Source organism: Manihot esculenta, chromosome 5 (genome assembly GCF_001659605.2).
Source record: "Manihot esculenta cultivar AM560-2 chromosome 5, M.esculenta_v8, whole genome shotgun sequence".
NCBI classification, from domain to species: Eukaryota; Viridiplantae; Streptophyta; class Magnoliopsida; order Malpighiales; family Euphorbiaceae; genus Manihot; species Manihot esculenta.
Genome location: NC_035165.2, coordinates 22,494,649 through 22,515,600, shown reverse-complemented (window position 1 = coordinate 22,515,600; position 20,952 = coordinate 22,494,649). Strand labels below are relative to the sequence as shown.

Sequence of the window (20,952 nt, the reverse complement as noted above, 5' to 3'; positions counted from 1 at the left end):
TCGTATTTGTTGTAAAAGGCCCTTGGTTGCACTGCTTATTTTCAATAAATATTCCCACCTTTGTCCCCATTTTCTCTTTTAAGTAAATGACAAAAATTGCATGTCCATTGCACGTTTTATTTGGGAAAATTTATTATCTAAGCTAACCTATGATGCCATGAACATACGAGTATATTCTTAATTTTAAAAAATATATTAAAATATTTTTAAATTTTTAAAAAATTTATTAATTAATTTTTTTTATCAATTTTAATTTAAATATTTTGTCATTTAATTTACTGTAATATAAAAAAATTTATTTATTTTTATAAATGATTGATTATATAATTTTTTTTTTATATTAAAAATATTTTAAATTTTTATATAATATTTAACTGTTATAATTAAAAAAATAATTAATTAATAAGCTTTTTAAAACCAATTAAAAGGTCTTCAAAATCAAAGAACTGGCTAATAATAATTTTTTTCTCACAAATTTGCTAACACGTATTTAGACAGGACATTACAAAGTGACTTTTTCCGGTGTAAATTCAGAGATGATTACCAAACATAAGTTGTATACTAAAGTTTAAGCACAGAAGCAAAAACCATTACAAAGGCTGCAAATAGGAAAAATATAACAGCATACTGTGCTCATTCAACTACAACTACTCAACTATACCTTTGAGGATGTGCCGCAATTAACAGGAATTCCGTCATACTTGCCAAACCTGAGGGGACTATCGGTGCCAGCACGAAATCCGAACGGCAAAAATAACAACCTTTCAGGGAGCTGGCATCTAAAATAAATCCTAAATAATAATAAATAATTAATTAGCTAATACAGCATGAAACAATATATTGCTATATTGTTGTACGTGTCAATTTTATGTTGAAATATGAAACTTAAGAATATATTACATTTAAAAATTCACATAAAAATAAAAAGCTCTCGCGACTATAAACTAGCCAAATTAATAACATATTAATTTTATTAATTAAGGAAAACATAAAATTTCGGATAATAACTAAAAAAGAAAAAGAAACAACCGGTAAACATGAAAAACGATTTGTATTTCCTGAAAAAAAAAAAAGAGATTCCCTCTATTTTTTACTATTTTTTGAGACTTTTACATACAATTTAAGAAGCGCAATTAATATAATAAATTTTAATAAGATTAGAGATAAAGAATTATATTACCATATAATTAAAATCTCTATATCAATACAATAAATACAATTAATATTTAAAAATATTTCCAATCTTAATTCAATTTTATGATGCATCGGCAACTGAGAGGACCTTTATGACAAGGGAGTGTACTTGTTGAAGAGGCCATTATTCAGTTCACTGGAAAATGTTCATTTGTTTAAATAATGGTTTATAAACTTCACTTTTAAAAAATTCTAGGATTATCATAATATTGTCATCCGTACTTAGACAGGACATTACCAAGTGACTTTTTCCTGTGTAAATTCAGAGATGATTACCAAACATAAGTTGTACACTAAAGTTTAAGCACAGAAGCCAAAACCATTACAAAGGCTGCAAATAGGAAAAATATAACAATTAGCATCTGCTATGCTGTGCTCATTCAACTACAACCACTCAACTATACCTTTGAGGATGTGCAGCGATTAACAGGAATTCCGCCATACTTGCCAAACCTGAGGGGACTGTCAGTGCCAGCACGAAATCCACTAGCAGGATGATGAATGAGGGAACGGCAAAAATAACAACCCTTCAGGGAGCTGGCATCTAAAATAAATCCAAAATAATAATAATAAATAATTAGCAAATAAAACAACAAGCATGAAACAATACATTGCTAATACTGTATCGGTCACTTTTAAACTTTTTTGCTTGACCAGGAATAATGGAAGAACAAAAAGGCAGAAGCATCTACAAAAAACAACATAATGAAAAACAACTTTAGAGAGGGTGAGGACTACAATCACATATCACAAAATAACTCTTAAATCAAGAGAATGAATGTAAGGCAATGGTTTAACTCTTCAGAAAGGCAAACAAGGAAAGGATTGTGAATAAGGTTTGAACTCAGTTTAAAGAATTAAAAGCACGTGGTCATTAAAGTTGTTGGATGAAAGAAAAAAGGAATTGCAAGAACTAGAATGCAGCAGTCTGAAAGCATTACTTCAATTATGGAGAAAAAAAAATTATGAAGAGTGAAAAGCATGGATAACATAGCCTTTTATCACTGAAATATTTGACAACCTAACTGAAGTTGTGCATAGAGAAGGAAAGCAATATCTGCCTAAGAGAAAGAATCATGCATATATTCGCAGCTGCTGAAAAACAAACACAAAAGCTGAAAAATATAAGAAAAAATAGAAATGTAGCCAAACAATTTGACACCCTACAACATCAATCTCTTTCCAATGTTGCAGTTAAATGAGGGCAGGGCTTGGTAGAATTTGTTTAAACCAAAATAATTGGACAGACCAAACTGAATTCGGTTCACTAGATATTCGGTTCAGTTGGTTTTAAATTTTGAAAAAAATCAGTTGAACAGGTTCTGCTCAGTTTTTGGAGTGAAAATTTTGGAAAAACTGAACAAAACCTATATATAATAGTTGCAAAGGAAGATTCCAGTGAACAGCATGTAGGTTAATGGCCAAAGATTGCCTTAAATGCCTCAAAAGCCCGTGTTCAATTCCCAGCAAACTAATCTTTTTTACCAACTCATACCTTTTAGCTCATCATTTTCTTTCAACCAGTTCATCCTTCATAGCAGATGTAGAATCTTAACTCATACCCACCTGCTTCAGTTTAATAGTTCATCCGTCTTCCCCAATTTCGATTTCTTTCTGCAGTGAGCACATCTAATCTACCTACAGATTTCTTCTTCAGCCCTTTCAATTTCTCTCCCCAGCCCCTCTACCTCTAGATTTCTTTCCTACTGCTTTCTCCTCTCTTAGTTGTCACTCTAGGTTTCTTTATGCCCTTTCTCCTCTCGTTGACTGGCACTGGCAGTCTTGATTTCTTCCCTTCCCTCTCCTTCTGTTGGTAATTGCTCTCAATTATGAAGCCCAGACTTGTTCAACCACAGAATAACCAATCCTTTGAGGCATTTGAGCCAATCAATAATCCGAGGAGGTGTGCTTTCGCGTTGTTGTGTATAAGGGAGAAGCAATGCAGCATAGAATATCTCTGTAATATGAAGAACTCTATCTCGTGTAATTTTTTGGCTTCAGTGTTGTCTAAACCTGTGTTGGTTTGATGGAATTTGTTTTTGTTGTAATGTGTCATCCCGTTTAACATTGCATTTTCTCTTGTAAATTACAGTATTTGATTAATAAAAAATGTAAATTAGTTGTATTTGATTACGGTATTGGATTTAGAACTGATAAGTTTGTCTTTGCATGGGCTACTGTTGAATTTGGTTACTGTAAACCAATGACTCCAACCGAACTGAACAGAACCAAATTATTTTTGTATTCTGTTTGATTCAGTTCACTTGATGTTTCTAATAAATTCAGGCTATTCAGTTTGAGTGGTTCGATTCAGAACAAATGCACACTCCTAGTAAAATGTCTGGAATAAGAATTTATGTACTAGTCATGGGAAGCCAAACAAGAGATAATGAATTCTGTAACCTACCTATCCTGGTAAATGCACAAAGGAGCATACAAACACCAGAGCCCAAAAATTTCAGGATAAAACAACAGGTAACACATGAAAAAACTTGTGAACATACAGACCAATGTCTAACAGACTAAATGAGAGAAAGAATCATGCATATAAATAAGCTGAGTGGAAAAAAAGATTTAAGAACCTGAAAAATATAGAAATTTGAGATTCATAAAGTACACGGGATCAATCAATACATCATTGTACAATTAAACTATGTGCACTTAAACATATGGAATATGCGTGAATAGGAGGCAAAGAGAATAAACTTGTATCTCTCCTATTTATCAAAAGCAAATAGAAAACAGACAAGTATATACCAGAGCCCTTAGGTTTCAGCATACAGCAGCAGGTGACACATAAAGCATTTCCATACAATTCAGCAAAAAAGAGCTTCGGTGAGCATTTGAAATTTCTGGGTTTGGCCTCGAAGTTGATATGATGCCAAAGGCCAAAATCACAAGATGTTTTGCAATTTAGAACCTTCACAAGCTCAAAATCCACATCCTAAGAAAATGAGGAAAAGGGAGGGAAACAGAATTACAAATCCTCAAGAATAAAGAATTATAAGTTTGGAATATAAGAAGTAATGAGAATCCCAAGAAATATACATAAATATGTAAAAGCTAAAGCAAAGAGAAGGGATCAGACTAGGCAAATTTCAGATAAGTAATAGTATATCAGTTCAGCACAGATTAGTTCATGTTTATACTATGGTTAGTGCGTTAAAAATCGTCACTAATTCAGTAAACAAATAAAACCATTATTAATGAGTGGTTATAATTATTTTCTAATAAAACAAATTTGTAAACTTAATAGTGATTATAATTATTTTCTAACAAATATAAGGTTGTAACCTAGTTGCCAAATCTAGTACATGGTTATACTTTAGCTTAATCAAAGGGTAATTTAAATACAAGTCCTTGAATTTTGACTAAACCCACAGATTAGTTCCTCACTTAAATTTCAGTAACAAATAAGTCCTTAAGTTTTACTTCCCTTCAGCAAATTGGTCCTTCTGTTAATAATAGCAACTAACTTACTGTTAGTCTTTCTTTGACTGCAGTTTTTTTTTTTTTTAATGATGAGAACGCCCTTATTATCTCACTGGTTCTATTTTCATCATTTCTGACTATTTCAAACTTTCTACTGCTCTTTTTCTGATATTGGGTCTTTATTATCTGTCTCTTTTGGTTCCTTCTCTCGTGCTCCTTGGCTTTCCACTTTGCTTCCTCTTTCCCTGTTTCAAGGACCCAACATGGAGTCTTTGCATGTTTTGAAACCCTACGTGATTGCACTAGTTGACAGTAATTGAAACATCCGGGCCCGAACTGGCCCAAATAACTTTCGGACCCACTTTCCACGCCAAATGGTTAACCAAGTTATTTAGTAGTTTCGTGCTAGCTATTATATATAAATCCATTTTCTTCAAATCTTCCGATGTGGGACAGTCAGTTGCCACAATTCCGCCAAGCAGGCAGCTGACTGTTACACTCGGTCCCGCTAAAATTTGCGACGTCCTTGTCGCAACTGAATCCATTACAATTGCTACCCAGGACCGGACCCTTAGGTATTGTGGTTCGCTAGTACCTCGGGTGGCTCCACCTCGTCTCTTACGGGTAGCCCTTTCCTCGCAGGTCCACTAGCTCCGCACAATTTATCTGACCCAAGGTGGCTCTGATACCAATTGAAACAGCAGGGCCCGAACTGGCCCAAATAACTTTTGAACCCACTTTCCATTTGGCCCAAAATAGTTAACCCAAGTTATTTAGTAGTTTCGTGCTAGCTATTATATATAAATCCATTTTCTTCAAATCTTCCGATGTGGGACGGTCAGCGCCGCAATTCCGCCAAGCAGACAGCTGACCGTTACATTCGGTCCCGCTAAATTTTGCGACGTCCTCGTCGCAACTGAATCCATTATAATTGCTAACCAGGACCGGACCCTTAGGTATTGTGGTTCGCTAGTACCTCGGGTGGCTCCACCTCGTCTCTCACGGGTAGCCCTTTCCTCGCAGGTCCACTAGCTCCGCACAATTTATCTGACCCAGGGTGGCTCTGATACCAATTGAAACAGCCGAGCCCGAACTGGCCCAAATAACTTTTGGACCCACTTTTCTACTTGGCCCAAAATGGTTAACCCAAGTTATTTAGTAGTTCTGTGCTAGCTATTATATACAAATCTATTTTCTTCAAATCTTCCGATGTGGGACGATCAGCGCCGCAATTCCGCCAAGCAGGCAGCTGACCGTTACATTCGGTCCCGCTAAATTTTGCGACGTCCTCGTCGCAACTGAATCCATTACAATTGCTAACCAGGACCGGACCCTTAGGTATTGTGGTTCGCTAGTACCTCGGGTGGCTCCACCTCGTCTCTCACGGGTAGCCCTTTCCTCGCAGGTCCACTAGCTCCGCACAATTTATCTAACATAGGGTGGCTCTGATACCCAATTGAAACAGCCGGGCCCGAACTGGCCCAAATAACTTTTGAACCCACTTTCCACTTGATCCAAAATGGTTAACCCAAGTTATTTAGTAGTTCTATGCTAGCTATTATATACAAATCTATTTTCTTCCAATCTTCCGATGTGGGACGGTCAGCTACCGCAATTCCGCCAAGCAGGCAGCTGACGGTTACACTCGGTCCCGCTAAATTTTGCGACGTCCTCGTCGCAACTGAATCCATTATAATTGCTAACCAGGACCGGACCCCTTAGGTATTGTGATTCGCTAGTACCTTGGGTGGCTCCACCTCGTCTCTCACGGGTAGCCCTTTCCTCGCAGGTCCACTAGCTCCGCACAATTTGTCTGACCCAGGGTGGCTCTGATACCAATTGAAACATCCGGGCCCGAACTGGCCCAAATAACTTTCGGACCCACTTTTCACTTGGCCCAAAATGGTTAACCCAAGTTATTTAGTAGTTTCGTGCTAGCTATTATATATAAATCCATTTTCTTCAAATCTTCCGATGTGGGACAGTCAGTTGCCGCAATTCCGCCAAGCAGGCAGCTGACTGTTACACTCGGTCCCGCTAAAGTTTGCGACGTCCTTGTCGCAACTGAATCCATTACAATTGCTACCCAGGACCGGACCCTTAGGTATTGTGGTTCGCTAGTACCTCGGGTGGCTCCACCTCGTCTCTTACGGGTAGCCCTCTAGCTCCGCACAATTTATCTGACCCAGGGTGGCTCTGATACCAATTGAAACAGTAGGGCCCGAACTGGCCCAAATAACTTTCGGACCCACTTTCCACTTGGCCCAAAATGGTTAACCCAAGTTATTTAGTAGTTTCGTGCTAGCTATTATATATAAATCCATTTTCTTCAAATCTTCCGATGTGGGACGGTCAGCGCCGCAATTCCGCCAAGCAGACAGCTGACCGTTACAGTAATTCATTACCAGATGAAATGGAATTGGAAATGTGTAATGCATGGCACATGGAAGATGTAACGACCCGGAAATCGAACCGCTATCGGCACTAGGATCCAGATCGGCTTAAGGCCGCTGGGACCCGTAGTAAGCCTCCTATACCTGCCATATACCTGATAACATCCCATACATGATCATACATTTTCATAAAAATTTAAAAACTTTCCATAATCCAAGCCTGACCTGTGCATGTGCTAAACCATAAACATAAAACCCCAATCTAGAGCTCTCATCAAATGCTTAGTGGGTTATCATAACATACATCAAGCTTGGACTATCATTTCTCATCATAAAACATTTCATTATAAGAGATTATGTACTAAAAGGGACTAATCATACATTGGGGTTGAGCACAAATTCTAAACCTCAATACATTACTTTGCATTACATAACATCCTTAAGCTATTTTTACAATACATGTCCACTACTAACACTATTACATATGTCCACTACTAACACTATTACATAGGCATAACATACTTCAACCTTGAAGACTCCCCAGTCTATCCTGAACCTGCAAGCCTGGGGGATTAAGGGAAAGGGAGTGAACTAAAAATCCCAGTGAGCAGAACAATAAAACATATACAAAAATCATGCTTTCATGGAATGCATCACAACACATACATTTCACATCACGGATAAACTTGTCACCAATAACCCTCTACATATCCAATGTGCCCGGCCCTCGACAGAGCTCCGCAGGACTTCCTCTTAATCATAACATACAATGCCAAGACGCGTGGACATGGGCAGCCCTGGACTTTCATTAATCATCATACATATAAAATGCCAGGACGCGTGGACATGGGCAGCCTTGGACTTTCATTAATCATCATATATATTGAGGGCTAATGGATCATCCAACATTCATCCACATCAACAACATAGAATGCAATGCATCATATTCGTGAGATTCTAATGCAACCACCTAAAATATATCATGGTATTCGTGATGCATGAACATGCTCAAAACTTTGTTATTTTAATACATAGTTCAGTTCTACTCACCTCTGGCTGACTCTGATCTAACTCTGAAGCAGCTGACTCACTGCTGGACTCCTCGGTTCCTCGGGTCCGATCCTACACAGGTGGACTCGTATGAGGTACCAAATATAGACTAACATGACTCTAAACAACTCCCCAAAAACCCCCTAAAACACCTCAAAACATTTATGCAAAACAGGCAAAGGAAGACTGGACAGGGCACCTTCGGCGGTCGAACCCTCCTCCAAATCCGAAAGTCATGCACCTTCGGCAGCACCTTCGGCAGCACCTTCGGCGGCCGAAAGTTCTCTCCAGATCCAAAACTCATGCATGTTCGGCGGCAGGTTCGGCGGCCGAAACTGCCCTCCAGAGCCGAAAGTCCAACTTTTGGGGACAGGGTTCGGCAGCCAAAAGCTTGCCTCCACAGGCAGGTTCGGGGGCCGAAAGTGCCTTCGGCTGCCAAACCTGAGTTCTTCCAGAATGGCAGAACTCGGGCCTCATGCACATTTTGCCTCCCAAAACCTTCAAATCATGCATTTAGCTATTCTACAACATGCATAAACACATTTTCCAGCATATAGGGGCTTACAACTAACCTATACCCCAACAACACATCATAGCAACACATTATAACATATATTATCCATAAATTCAACAATGACCCTAACCTTTTACAACTACCCTAATCATGCATAAAACCCCTTCAAACTTCTCAAAACTTACTCAGAACATGAAAGGAGGTGAGGATCTACTCTTACCTCTTGAAGATCGAGAGGAGAGGCGATCCAACTCGGAGATGGGAGAGATCGAGCTCCTGGAGTCTCCAAGTTTCCAACTTCACCCTTTTTGCTCAAATATCTTCAAACCAAGATAAAACTTGTTAAAAATCATGAGAGACTTGAAGGAAGAAGACAAGATCGACAAAGGAGGGCGGAGGCTCACCTTGGCCGGCCGGAAATGGGAAGAGAAAACTCTTCCATTTCGGACAGGGGACCCCTTTATAGGTGGCTGGCCAGACCACTTTCGGGGGCCTAACGTGCCTCCGCATGCATGCCATGTTCGGCGGCCGAACCTGGGTTCTTCCTTCATTCTCTTTTTTATTCAAAACTCAATTTCTTTCTTACTTAAAAACATAAAATACATGAAAATATTTTATAAAAACATGATTTTACCCTTCTAGAGGTTTCCGGCATCCGAGATTCCACCGGACGGTAGGAATTCTGATACCGGAGTCTAGCCGGGTATTACATTCTCCCCCCTTAAGAACATTCGTCCCCGAATGTTCACCAAACAAACAAATGCATAGCATAAAACATCAAGAAACACATAAACCTATAACACATACCTTAAAAGAGATGGGGGTATTGCTGGAGCATGGACTCCCATGTCTCCCAGGTACATTCCTCGATGTTATGGTGATTCCAAAGGACTTTTACCATCGGGATTTCCTTGTTCCTCAACTTTCTGATCTACGTGTCTAGGATCCGCACTGGCTGCTCAACGTAGGTGAGATCTCCTTGGATCTCCACATCAGGCTCGCTAAGAACCTTGCCCGGATCTGACACGAACTTCCTTAACATGGAAACATGGAAAACCGGATGGATTCTCTCCATAGAAGCAGGTAAATCCAGCTTATACGATACATTCCTGATCTTTTGCAAGATTTCAAAGGGTCCGATGTACCGCGGAGCTAGCTTACCTTTCTTCCCAAACTGAATCACCCCTTTCATAGGAGACACCTTGAGCAACACCAAATCCCCCTCCTGAAATTCTACTTGTCTTCTGCGGATATCTGCATAGCTTTTCTGCCGACTCACAGCAGTTCTGATTCTCTCTCTGATTATGGGCACCACCCTGCTGGTGATTTCTACTAATTCAGGCCCTGCTAAGGCCCTCTCTCCCACTTCTTCCCAGCATACAGGTGACCTGCACTTCCTCCCATACAAAGCTTCATATGGAGCCATCCCTATACTAGCATGATAGCTGTTATTGTAGGCAAACTCCACCAAGGGTAGATGCTGCCTCCAAGAACCGCCAAAATCTAATACACACATTCTGAGCATATCCTCTATCGTCTTGATGGTCCTCTCTGACTGTCCGTCCGTCTGAGGATGGAAAGCAGTGCTGAAGTCTAACCTGGTACCCATCGCATTTTGCAGACTCCGCCAAAACCTGGAGGTGAACTGGGGTCCCCTATCTGACACTATTGAAATAGGAGCCCCAAGCAACCTGACCACTTCATCAACAAACACCTGCGCCAATTTATCCACAGAATAGCCACTCCTAACAGGGATGAAGTGAACAGATTTAGTCAGTCTGTTCACAATTACCCATATGGAGTCTAATCTGTTGGACGTTGCCGGTAACCCCACCACAAAATCCATAGCTATATTCTCCCATTTCCACTTTGGAATCGGTAGTGGATTAAGCATACCAGCCGGCTTCTGATGTTCCAGCTTCACCCTCTGACATACCTCGCAGGCTGACACAAACTGTGCCACTTCTCTTTTCATAGCTGACCACCAATACACTCTTTTCAGATCCTGATACATTTTGGTGGCTCCAGGGTGAACACTGTATCTGGCATTATGAGCTTCCCTCATAATGTCTCCCTTTAGACCTACGTCATCTAGTACACACAATCTGTTCCCATAGCGGAGGATCCCCTTGCTGTCAAATCTGAACTCTTCATTCTTGCCTGACTGAACAGTCCTGGCAATCTTCACTAACTCTGGGTCATCGTGCTGTTTCTGAGCCACCTGCTCCAGAAACACGGGTGTCACTCTCATCTGGGCTATCAAAGCACCCGTACCAGACAACTCCAACTGCAAACCTTCATTAATGAGCTTGTAGAACTCTCTCACCACCGGCCTTCTCTCTGCTGTGATATGGGACAAACTGCCAAGTGATTTCCGGCTTAGGGCGTCTGCCACAACATTCGCCTTACCCGGATGGTACTAAATCTTGCAATCATAATCACTAAGCAGTTCTACCCATCTTCTCTGTCTCAGGTTCAACTCTCTCTGACTCAGGATGTACTGCAGGCTTTTATGATCTGTAAAGATCTCACATTTAACCCCATAAAGGTAATGCCTCCACATCTTGAGTGCAAAGATTACAGCTGCCATCTCTAGGTCATGTGTAGGGTAATTCAACTCATGCTTCTTCAGTTGCCTAGAAGCATAAGCAATCACCCTTTCATTCTGCATTAATATACAACCCAGTCCCACACGGGACGCATCACAGAACACTGTGAAGTCTTCATTACTGGTAGGCAGAGCTAACACCGGTGCCGACGTCAACCTTTTCTTCAGCTCTTCGAAGCTCTCTTCACACTGATCAGACCACACAAACCTCTGATTCTTCTTAGTTAATCTGGTCATAGGAGCGGCAATTTTCGAGAAGTCCTGAACGAACCTCCTGTAGTAACCTGCCAAACCCAAAAAGCTCTTGATCTCTGTCACTGTAGTGGGTCTAGGCCAGTTAGCTACAGCTTCCACCTTCTTGGGGTACACTTCGATTCCCTTTTCTGACACAACATGCCCCAAGAATGAAATGCTCCTCAACCAGAACTCACACTTGGAGAACTTGGCATACAAGCTGTGTTCCCTCAAGGTCTGCAAAACTGTCCTCAGATGATGATGGGTATGCTCCTCTGCGTTTCTAGAATACACTAAGATATCATCGATGAAGACAATAACAAAGTGATCCAGATATTGACTGAAAACTCTATTCATGAGATCCATGAATGCTGCAGGGGCATTGGTTAGCCCGAACGGCATTACAAGGAACTCATAATGCCCATATCTGGTCCTGAATGCCGTCTTCGGCACATCTTCTTCCCTTATTCTCAACTGATGGTACCCAGATCTCATATCTATCTTGGAGAAACAACCTGCCTCAGCTAACTGGTCAAATAGATCATCGATCCTGGGCAACGGGTACCTGTTCTTGGTAGTGACTTTGTTCAACTGCCTGTAGTCGATACAAAGTCTGAGGGATCCATCCTTCTTTCTCACAAACGGCACTGGAGCACCCCAAGGTGAGGCACTCGGTCGGATGAAACCCTTATCTACCAGCTCTTGCAACTGATCCTTCAATTCTTTCAATTCTGCTGGTGCCATCCTGTAGGGAGGGATACAGATTGGTCTGGTTCCAGGCATCAGTTCTATTTCAAACTCTATCTCCCTAGCAGGTGGTAGTCCTGGAAGCTCGTCTGGGAAGACATCTAGAAATTCTCCGACTACTGGCACTGAGGCTGGTTCCCTGACCTGACTATCTAACTCTCTCACATGAGCCAAATACCCCTGACATCCCCTCCTAAGCAACCTACGAGCCTGTAGGGCTGATATCAGACCTCTAGGTGTACCCCTCCTGTCTCCTCTGAAGACGACCTCTGACCCATCCTGACCTCTGAATCTGACTACCTTGTCCCTGCATTCCAAGGTAGCACCATGGGTAGATAGCCAATCCATCCCTAGAATGACATCAAAATCTGTCAATTCTAGAACCACTAGGTCGGCTGGAAGGCATCTATCCTCTACAAATACAGGACTAAACCGGCAGACTGACTCTGCCACTTATGGATCACACTTGGGCCCACTGACCTAGAGAGGACACTCTAACCCAGAGACCATCAAACCCAACCTCTCAACTGCTCTCGGAGCAACAAAAGAATGAGATGCACCAGGGTCCATTAATGCATACACATCTGAACAACCAATGATGAGATTACCTGACACTACGGTGTTGGATGTGTTCGCCTCCTGCTGAGTCATGGTGAAAATCCGTGCTGGTGTTGATGGACCTTCACCCCGGGAACCTGCTGAAGAAGAGGCTGCCCCTCTCCCTCTGCCTCTACCACTGCCCTGAGTCGTGGCTGGAGCTACTGGTTGAGCTACACTACCAGAACCTGTCTGCTGGGACTGTGCCATAAAAGCTGCTCTAGGACACTCTCGAGCCATGTGCCCCTCTTGCCCACATTTGAAACATGTGGTCGTCCTAGCCCGGCAGATTCCTTTGTGTGGCTTACCACACTTCATACAAGCAGAACCGCCCGAGCCAGAGCTTGAGCCACCTCCCATTCCCAGACCGGACTTAATCCTGTTCCAGAACTTGTTCTTCTTGGACTTGGATCTTTTCATCTTTACACTGCTCGGAGTCTTGGAACCTGAAGGCTGTGCCACTGACTGTTTAACTTTCCCCTTGATGATTGCACTAGCTTCCATTTTCCGGGCCATATCCACAATGGCATGGAAATTCTCCCTTTCTGCTGACTGGATCAAGGAGGAATACCTGGAATGAAGCTTCATGATATACCTCCTAGCCTTCTTTCGGTCGGTGTCATAAGCTTGCCCTGCAAACGGCAACAACTCCAGGAATCTGTCAGTGTATTCATCTACACTCATCTCTTCCGTCTGTCTAAGCTGCTCGAACTCAATCATCTTCAGCTCCCTGGAGCTATCAGGGAAAGCCCATCCTGCAAATTCATTTGCAAATTCCTCCCAGGATAAGCTATCCACCCTTGGGTCCATATAGTTCTTGAACCAATCCCTGGCTTTCTTACATTTCAGTGTGAAACCCGCCATCTGAATGGCTCTACTCTCACTTGCTCCCAACTTATCAGTTATCATTTTCACCGTTTTGAGGTACTCAAACGGATCATCACCAGTCTCATACTTGGGAGCATCCAGTTTAAGGTAATCAGTCATCTTCACCTTATTCTCCCCAGAAGAGCTAGGTTTGGGTACTTGGACATTTGGGGTAGCTGGCTCTGCTGGTGGAGGGGGAGGTGCAACATTCCCTGGGGTAGGGTTTGCTGGATTTGGATAGAAGGGTGGGGGTGGATACATGGGGTACTGAGAGTATGGTGGGTAAAAGGGAGGGTATGGCATGTAGGAAGGGTATGGGTTAAAGCTAGAGAAATCCGATGTACCCCCATCGGATATCCTGAGTCCTAAGGAAAGGGCGAATATTGGGGTGGATAACCAAACCCCGAGGCCTGAGCGCCTCCTTGTGACTCCCCTGAACCTTCCTCAGACATGCTTACACCCAAGTTTCCATCTCTTCTCTGATCAATATCCATATCGTCCCTCACATCAGCTGAACTCCCACCCAGATCTGTACCCCTTCTACTAGCATCAAAAGACCTTCTAGGGTCCCTTGCTGCTCTTTCTCTACCAGATCTGCATGACATTGCCCTTGGCAATGCAGGAGGACGGGCATCCATGCCCTCGTTCTCTGGTGGTACTCCAGTCAATCGTGCAGATCGACGAGTGCCTCCCATTCTGATTCTGAAAGCAACACAACATACACATAAACATTAGCATCAAATGGTTCATGTGGAAACACATGAACCCACACATACATATCATATCATTAATGCACATGTATGAAATCATGGCATTTCACATCATCATCAAGACAGGACTCTACATCCTATCCTAGTGGACATGATTTTCCTTCCTATTGTGCTTTCCTTTCTATAACATCTATGAGTCCGACACACTATCTAGGTCCGACCATATGAACCTAGGGCTCTGATACCAATCTGTAACGATCCGAAAATCAGACCGCTACCGACGCTAGGATCCAGATCGGCTTAAGGCCGCCGGGACCCGTAGCAAGCCTCCTATACCTGCCATATACCTGATAACATCCCATACATGATCATACATTTTCACAAAAATTTAAAAACTTTCCATAATCCAAGCCTGACCTGTGCATGTACTAAACCATAAACATAAAACCCCAATCTAGAGCTCTCATCAAATGCTCTAGTGGGTTATCATAACATACATCAAGCTTGGACTATCATTTCTCATCATAAAACATTTCATTATAAGAGATTATGTACTAAAAGGGACTAATCATACATTGGGGTCAAGCACAAATTCTAAACCTCAATACATTACTTTGCATTACATAACATCCTTAAGCTATTTTTACAATACATGTCCACTACTAACACTATTACATAGGCATAACATACTTCAACCTTGAAGACTCCCCGGTCTATCCTGAACCTGCAAGCCTGGGGGATTAAGGGAAAGGGAGTGAGCTAAAAAGCCCAGAACAATAAAACATATACAAAAATCATGCTTTCATGGAATGCATCACAACACATACATTTCACATCACGGATGAACTTGTCACCAATAACCCTCTACATATCCAATGTGCCCGGCCCTCGACAGAGCTCCGCAGGACTTCCTCTTACTCATAAGATACAATGCCAAGACGCTTGGACATGGGCAGCCCTGGACTTTCATTAATCATCATACATATAAAATGCCAGGACGCGTGGACATGGGCAGCCTTGGACTTTCATTAATCATCATACATATTGAGGGCTAATGGATCATCCAACATTCATCCACATCAACAACATAGAATGCAATGCATCATATTCATGAGATTCTAATGCAACAACCTAAAATATATCATGGTATTCGTGATGCATGAACATGCTCAAAACTTTGTTATTTTAATACATAGTTCAGTTCTACTCACCTCTGGCTGACTCTGATCTAACTCTGAAGTAGCTGACTCACTGCTGCGCTCCTCGGTTCCTCGAGTCCGATCCTACACAGATGGACTCGTATGAGGTACCAAACATAGACTAACATGACTCTAAACAACTCCCCAAAAACCCCCTAAAACACCTCAAAACATTTATGCAAAACAGGCAAAGGAAGGCTGGACAGGGCACCTTCGAGAGCACCTTCGGGGGCCGAACCCTCCTCCAGATCTGAAAGTCATGCACCTTCGGCGGCACCTTCGGCGGCCAAAAGTTCTCTCCAGATCCGAAACTCATGCATGTTCGGCGGCCGAAACTGCCCTCCAGAGCCGAAAGTCCAACTTTCGGGGGCAGGGTTCGGCGGCTGAAAGTGCCTTCGGTTGCCGAACCTGAGTTCTTCCAGAATGGCAGAACTCGGGCCTCATGCATATTTTGCCTCCCAAAACCTTCAAATCATGCATTTAGCTATTCCACAACATGCATAAACACATTTTCCAGCATATAGGGGCTTACAACTAACCTATACCCCAACAACACATCATAGCAACACATTATAACATATATTATCCATAAATTCAACAATGACCCTAACCTTTTACAACTACCCTAATCATGTATAAAACCCCTTCAAACTTCTCAAAACTTACTCAGAACATGAAAGGAGGTGAGGATCTACTCTTACCTCTTGAAGATCGAGAGGAGAGGCGATCCAACTCGGAAATGGGAGAGATCGAGCTCCTGGAGTCTCCAAGTTTCCAACTTCACCCTTTTTGCTCAAATATCTTCAAACCAAGATAAAACTTGTTAAAAATCATGAGAAACTTGAAGGAAGAAGACAAGATCGACAAAGGAGGGCGGAGGCTCACCTTGGCCGGAAATGGGAAGAGAAAACTCGTCCATTTCGGACAGGGGACCCCTTTATAGGTGGCTGGCCAGACCACTTTCGGGAGCCTAACGTGCCTCCACATGCATGCCATGTTCGGCGGCCAAACATGAGGTTCGGCGGCCGAACATGGGTTCTTCCTTCATTCTCTTTTTCATTCAAAACTCAATTTCTTTCTTACTTAAAAACATAAAATATATGAAAATATTTTATAAAAACATGATTTTACCCTTCTAGAGGTTTCCGGCATCCGAGATTCCACCGGACAGTAGGAATTCTGATACCGGAGTCTAGCCGGGTATTACAGAAGATGGACAAATGGACCCAATTAAAGCCATTGATCCTGGTCTCGTGTATGCTCTATTTTAATATCAAAGAAAGGGTAAGTGGTGGTTGCATTTATACATACCAATTTGGGTACTCTTGTGCAAATGCACTGAAAACTTTGGGTCAAGATTGAATGGTAGCCTTCAATTGGGTACCAGAAGTCGGCAAAGCATGGGCAATTGCAAGAATCTCAGAACAGACCTGCCATCATAGATCTGCAAGCACACCCTTGGCAACTCTGCTTGCAGTTTGTCCATGGGTCAAGAGAGAAAATTTGGAGTGTTAGGATTTAGGCGTTTTCGCTGCATTAATCTTTTAACATCTTTTCCATTTTCTTGATGGGTATATTGTCATTTGAACAACATTTAATGGCAAATTGACTATTATTTTCACAAAAGGGTCAATTTGTTATATTAAATCAAAACCTATGACTTATTTGTTATTAAAACTTAAGTGAGAAACTAATTTGTGGGTTTAGTCATAACTCAGAGACTTCAATGTAAATTACCCAATATAAATAGGTTTCTAAGTTTTTAAATTTATTATTCACAAGAGAAATAGTTTTATGTACTAGATTCAGTATCTCCAGCTTTAATAGATTCTCTTGTAGTATTTTCTTCCTCTTATATTCAACAAGTAATATCAGGCTCAGAGATTGTAGTCAGAGACCATGTTACAGTTCTACTTATGTACAGCCTAGGGCTGCAGAGTCATTGAATATGGACTTCATTGGTATTGCTGGGGAACAACCAACAATTTGTGGTAAATTTAGCTAGTTCTAGATCAATAGAAAAATGCAATCACAACAATTATAACATATGGAGTAATTCTACTAACCTGAAAGTTTAGATAACTTAAAATACATCATGAAATCTAGGAAAATAGGAAAACTAACTAAATCCTAGATTCCTAGTTGTACTACTTACAAACCAGTTGCAATAAGAAAGCATCTAGACTAACTCTCTGAAACTGTATCTAGACGAAACCAGAAGTAAAAGCATGGTTGGGTTGACGATACACACTTCAAAGTGTGTTTTGGACTGTTCAGGACTCCATTAACGTGCTGGTCTGGTAAGGAATTCATTGGGTGTGTTTCTGGGCTCTAGAACACGCCTAAGACATGTCCTTCTCTGCCTCTGCCGTGTGAAAGACACCTGGGAAATGCTCTGGCCTCACTCATCCACCTTTGCTTCTTTTATTGCTCCATTTCCCACTTTCCCAATAACCCCTCACTAATATGTTCTACGTCAGATTAAATTCTTCAAAGTCATCTTCCAAGGTATTAGAGAATTCAAGTAGCCCTTTTATGTAGTGTCATCTAAAAGTTTTATCTAAGCATCCTTAATAGCTGTGTACATCAAATAACTAAGATAAAAAAAAAAAAAAAAAACTAACATGCTTCTTATACTTATTCAATTGTCTCCTTGCAAAGGTCAATCATTTTTCAGCTAAAGTGAATTGCTATCAACCATTAACATAAATATACCCCAAACTTGACCTTGTCTCCAATCAAACCAGTGAAAATATTGCAGAGTCTAATTCTATAAAACTTCTCTCACAATTTGTTTGATATATGAATCTTTTATGTTTGTGATAAGATGAGTTTTTACCTTGTCATTCTTGTCCATTATTTCCTGTATTAGTGTTTGCTAAATGATGATACCAACCATGGCAAATAAAACCAAGGTTTCAAAACAATGCAAAGGAACAGCTAACATAGGTAACATATTCCACAGTCACTGTCTGTTTTTCAATGCCCCACATATATGAGGCATGAGAGGATAACTTAACATATAGGTAAGAAAAAATAATTGAAAAAAATAATCCTTTTAGTCTATCCCATAACACCTCAAATTTATTTGGCTGGTAAACTGGTAGGAATTAGTAATTTTCTTTAAGAGTTAATATGTTGCTAATTTAGTAGGAAATGAAAGAAAGTTGAATCAAAGATACCAATTCTTTTTCTAAAATTTGTGGTTATATGGTCCCTCTTGATATAGATTAAAAATCATAGCCTATTATCATAACACCTCAACCACAAAGCAAGTAAATGTCACAACTAGAAAATAAAAGAAAAACTAACCTCTTGGCGATTGTAATGGGCTAATGCAGCCTTAGCATAGCTCTTACACTGCCTCGCTATCAGTTTCTCCTTTGCATGCTTTTCTTCAGGGGTCTCTAGCTTCTCTAGTTCATCTTTATCCAAAGGTTCAATTCTTAAAAGTAATCCCTTCTCCCCGGTGATAAATTTACACCCTTCCATTATGGTGCATTTTTCTTCCCCCGAATAGGAATGCTTAAAAATAAATGGAAGACGACCAGTTTTAGTATCATTCTTATTGACATCATTTGCTGGATTATCCATCTTCAGACATTTCTGGTTCAAGTTTTCGCATTGATCTTCAGGGTCTCTCTTCAACCTTCAATTAGATAGAAAAGCAAAAGAGTACATATATATATATATATATAAGCAAAATTTAATTAAATCAAAATGCATAATCAAACGATAACGCCAAAAGTAACAAAATTAACCCTCAGGCGTTTGGACCTGCTTTGCCTTCTGCTGACCCTCCTGTCTTCGCTTTCTGTCATCCTCGGATTAAATACGTCACAGCAATCTAAACACGGAACTGGAGGAATTAGTGGACGCACATATTTGGGGATTTGTATCGAAAGGACCTAATTCATGCACTTTACAAATACTATGCTAAAATCTGATGCATGTTCTCATAATTATAAAGCATAATACCCTAAGTGATCCAGTGGCTATAAGCAGCATTAGTAAGAGACGGCGAAAGAAGTGGCTAAGAACTTACCAGAGTTATGCTTTTGCCATTGGCCTCACCGAGTCGGAGAGATGAAGGAGCTTCCGCGATTTCCCTTCTCTCTGTGTCGTTATACCTTATGGGATAGGATTGCGCGCGTTGTTAAATGATATTGGCAAAAACTCCTTTAACCCTTCAGAAATTGGCCAAAAGTTGCATAAAGCCATGTCAAACAATATCATCCCTGTATGGTCTTCAATATCTTATAAAAGTCATTCAATCTCATAGTCAATTTAAGCCCAAAATCCTAATACAATTTCATTTTGTGAATTAAAAATTTAAATATTTAAGTCTATACCTTTATTGAATAAATAAATTTAATCGTATAATTTTTTTGTCATATTTTATTTATTTTATAAAATTATTATTATTATTTATTTACAATAATAATTTTTATTCAATAATAATAATTTTTATAAATATACTTACTTATATTGTAAATAAATAAATAATACCTTTATGAAATAAATAAAATATTATAGCAAGTTATAGATATTTAAATTTAAAATTTGTTACAAAGTATAAAAGTATAATTCACTTAAAAAACAAAAGGAAATCATTTTTTTTTCTTTTTCCTTCAATCAAACAATAATTTTAATTAAATTTTAATCTTAACATCTTAATTAAAAACTATAAGTATTATTAAAAATATATAAAAATTATAGATAATATAACATAAGTAAGGTAAATAATAAAAAAATTGATAATCGTTGGCCCTCTCACCCCCTGGACCGAGTCAAGACCCGCAAGAATAGATCAGGCCCAGAACTCAGAACAATCTTAGGCAAGCATGCCCGTCAGTCTAGACTTGGGCCATCAAATGCTCAGCAGGCCGGGTCGCATTTGAGCTCAAGGACCAGACATGATGATAAATAAATTGGTCCAGTCCTTCAGCAGCCCTTTTTCGCATGTGCACTGAAGAAAATTAAATGGTCGTCTGACGTAGGTGAGAAAACTGACACTTCTGCACGTACGGACCTGTCTGACAGGGATGAGCGTCACTGTAGTGGAAAAACCGTTAGGCGTCACTAGCAAGCAAGAGAAAGGGAATAAGAGAGAGGAGGAAGCCTTCTTCAAGGATCAAGCTTACTCAACGAGAGTAGACCCTATTTTCTCTGGATCTCAAAATATCAATTGGCGCCGTCTATGGGGACGAAGGAGATCTTTCCGTCACCAGAGTTTCACTCTCATTACACCCACTGAGATCCACAATGGCAAACCCCAGCGAAAACCACACTATTAACACCCCAAACGATCAAAATCCTACCCAAGAAGGGCAGCAGTTCTCTTTTTCCAGCCCTACAACCCTCACCAACCAACCACCAACATTGTTCAATCCCTCGCCGAGCTCGG

The 20,952-nt window shown here is 40.6% G+C and overlaps 1 protein-coding gene across 8 annotated transcripts; it reads right to left on the bottom strand.

Annotated features, from left to right (window-relative positions):
- Positions 1-447: 447 nt before the first annotated feature.
- LOC110614285 lies at positions 448-19,776 on the bottom strand. Of its 8 annotated transcripts, none has more exons than XR_006350841.1 (8): positions 19,591-19,776; positions 19,323-19,392; positions 18,858-19,194; positions 15,558-15,629; positions 3,952-4,138; positions 1,599-1,738; positions 662-791; positions 448-599 (listed from the first exon to the last, which is right to left on the bottom strand). XR_006350841.1 is itself a non-coding variant. In XM_021755788.2 (7 exons), exons 2-7 carry the CDS (start codon positions 19,364-19,366, stop codon positions 591-593), a joined length of 789 nt encoding a protein of 262 aa, XP_021611480.1. In that variant the 5' UTR covers positions 19,367-19,392; positions 19,591-19,776; the 3' UTR covers positions 448-590. The 8 variants fall into 8 exon arrangements, 5 of the variants coding, with proteins under 5 accessions (XP_021611480.1, XP_021611478.1, XP_021611479.1 ...); XR_006350842.1 differs by lacking the exon at positions 15,558-15,629 and adding an exon at positions 8,070-8,141; XR_006350843.1 differs by lacking the exon at positions 15,558-15,629 and having other exon boundaries at positions 19,591-19,772.
- Between the last annotated feature and the right edge of the window lie 1,176 nt (positions 19,777-20,952).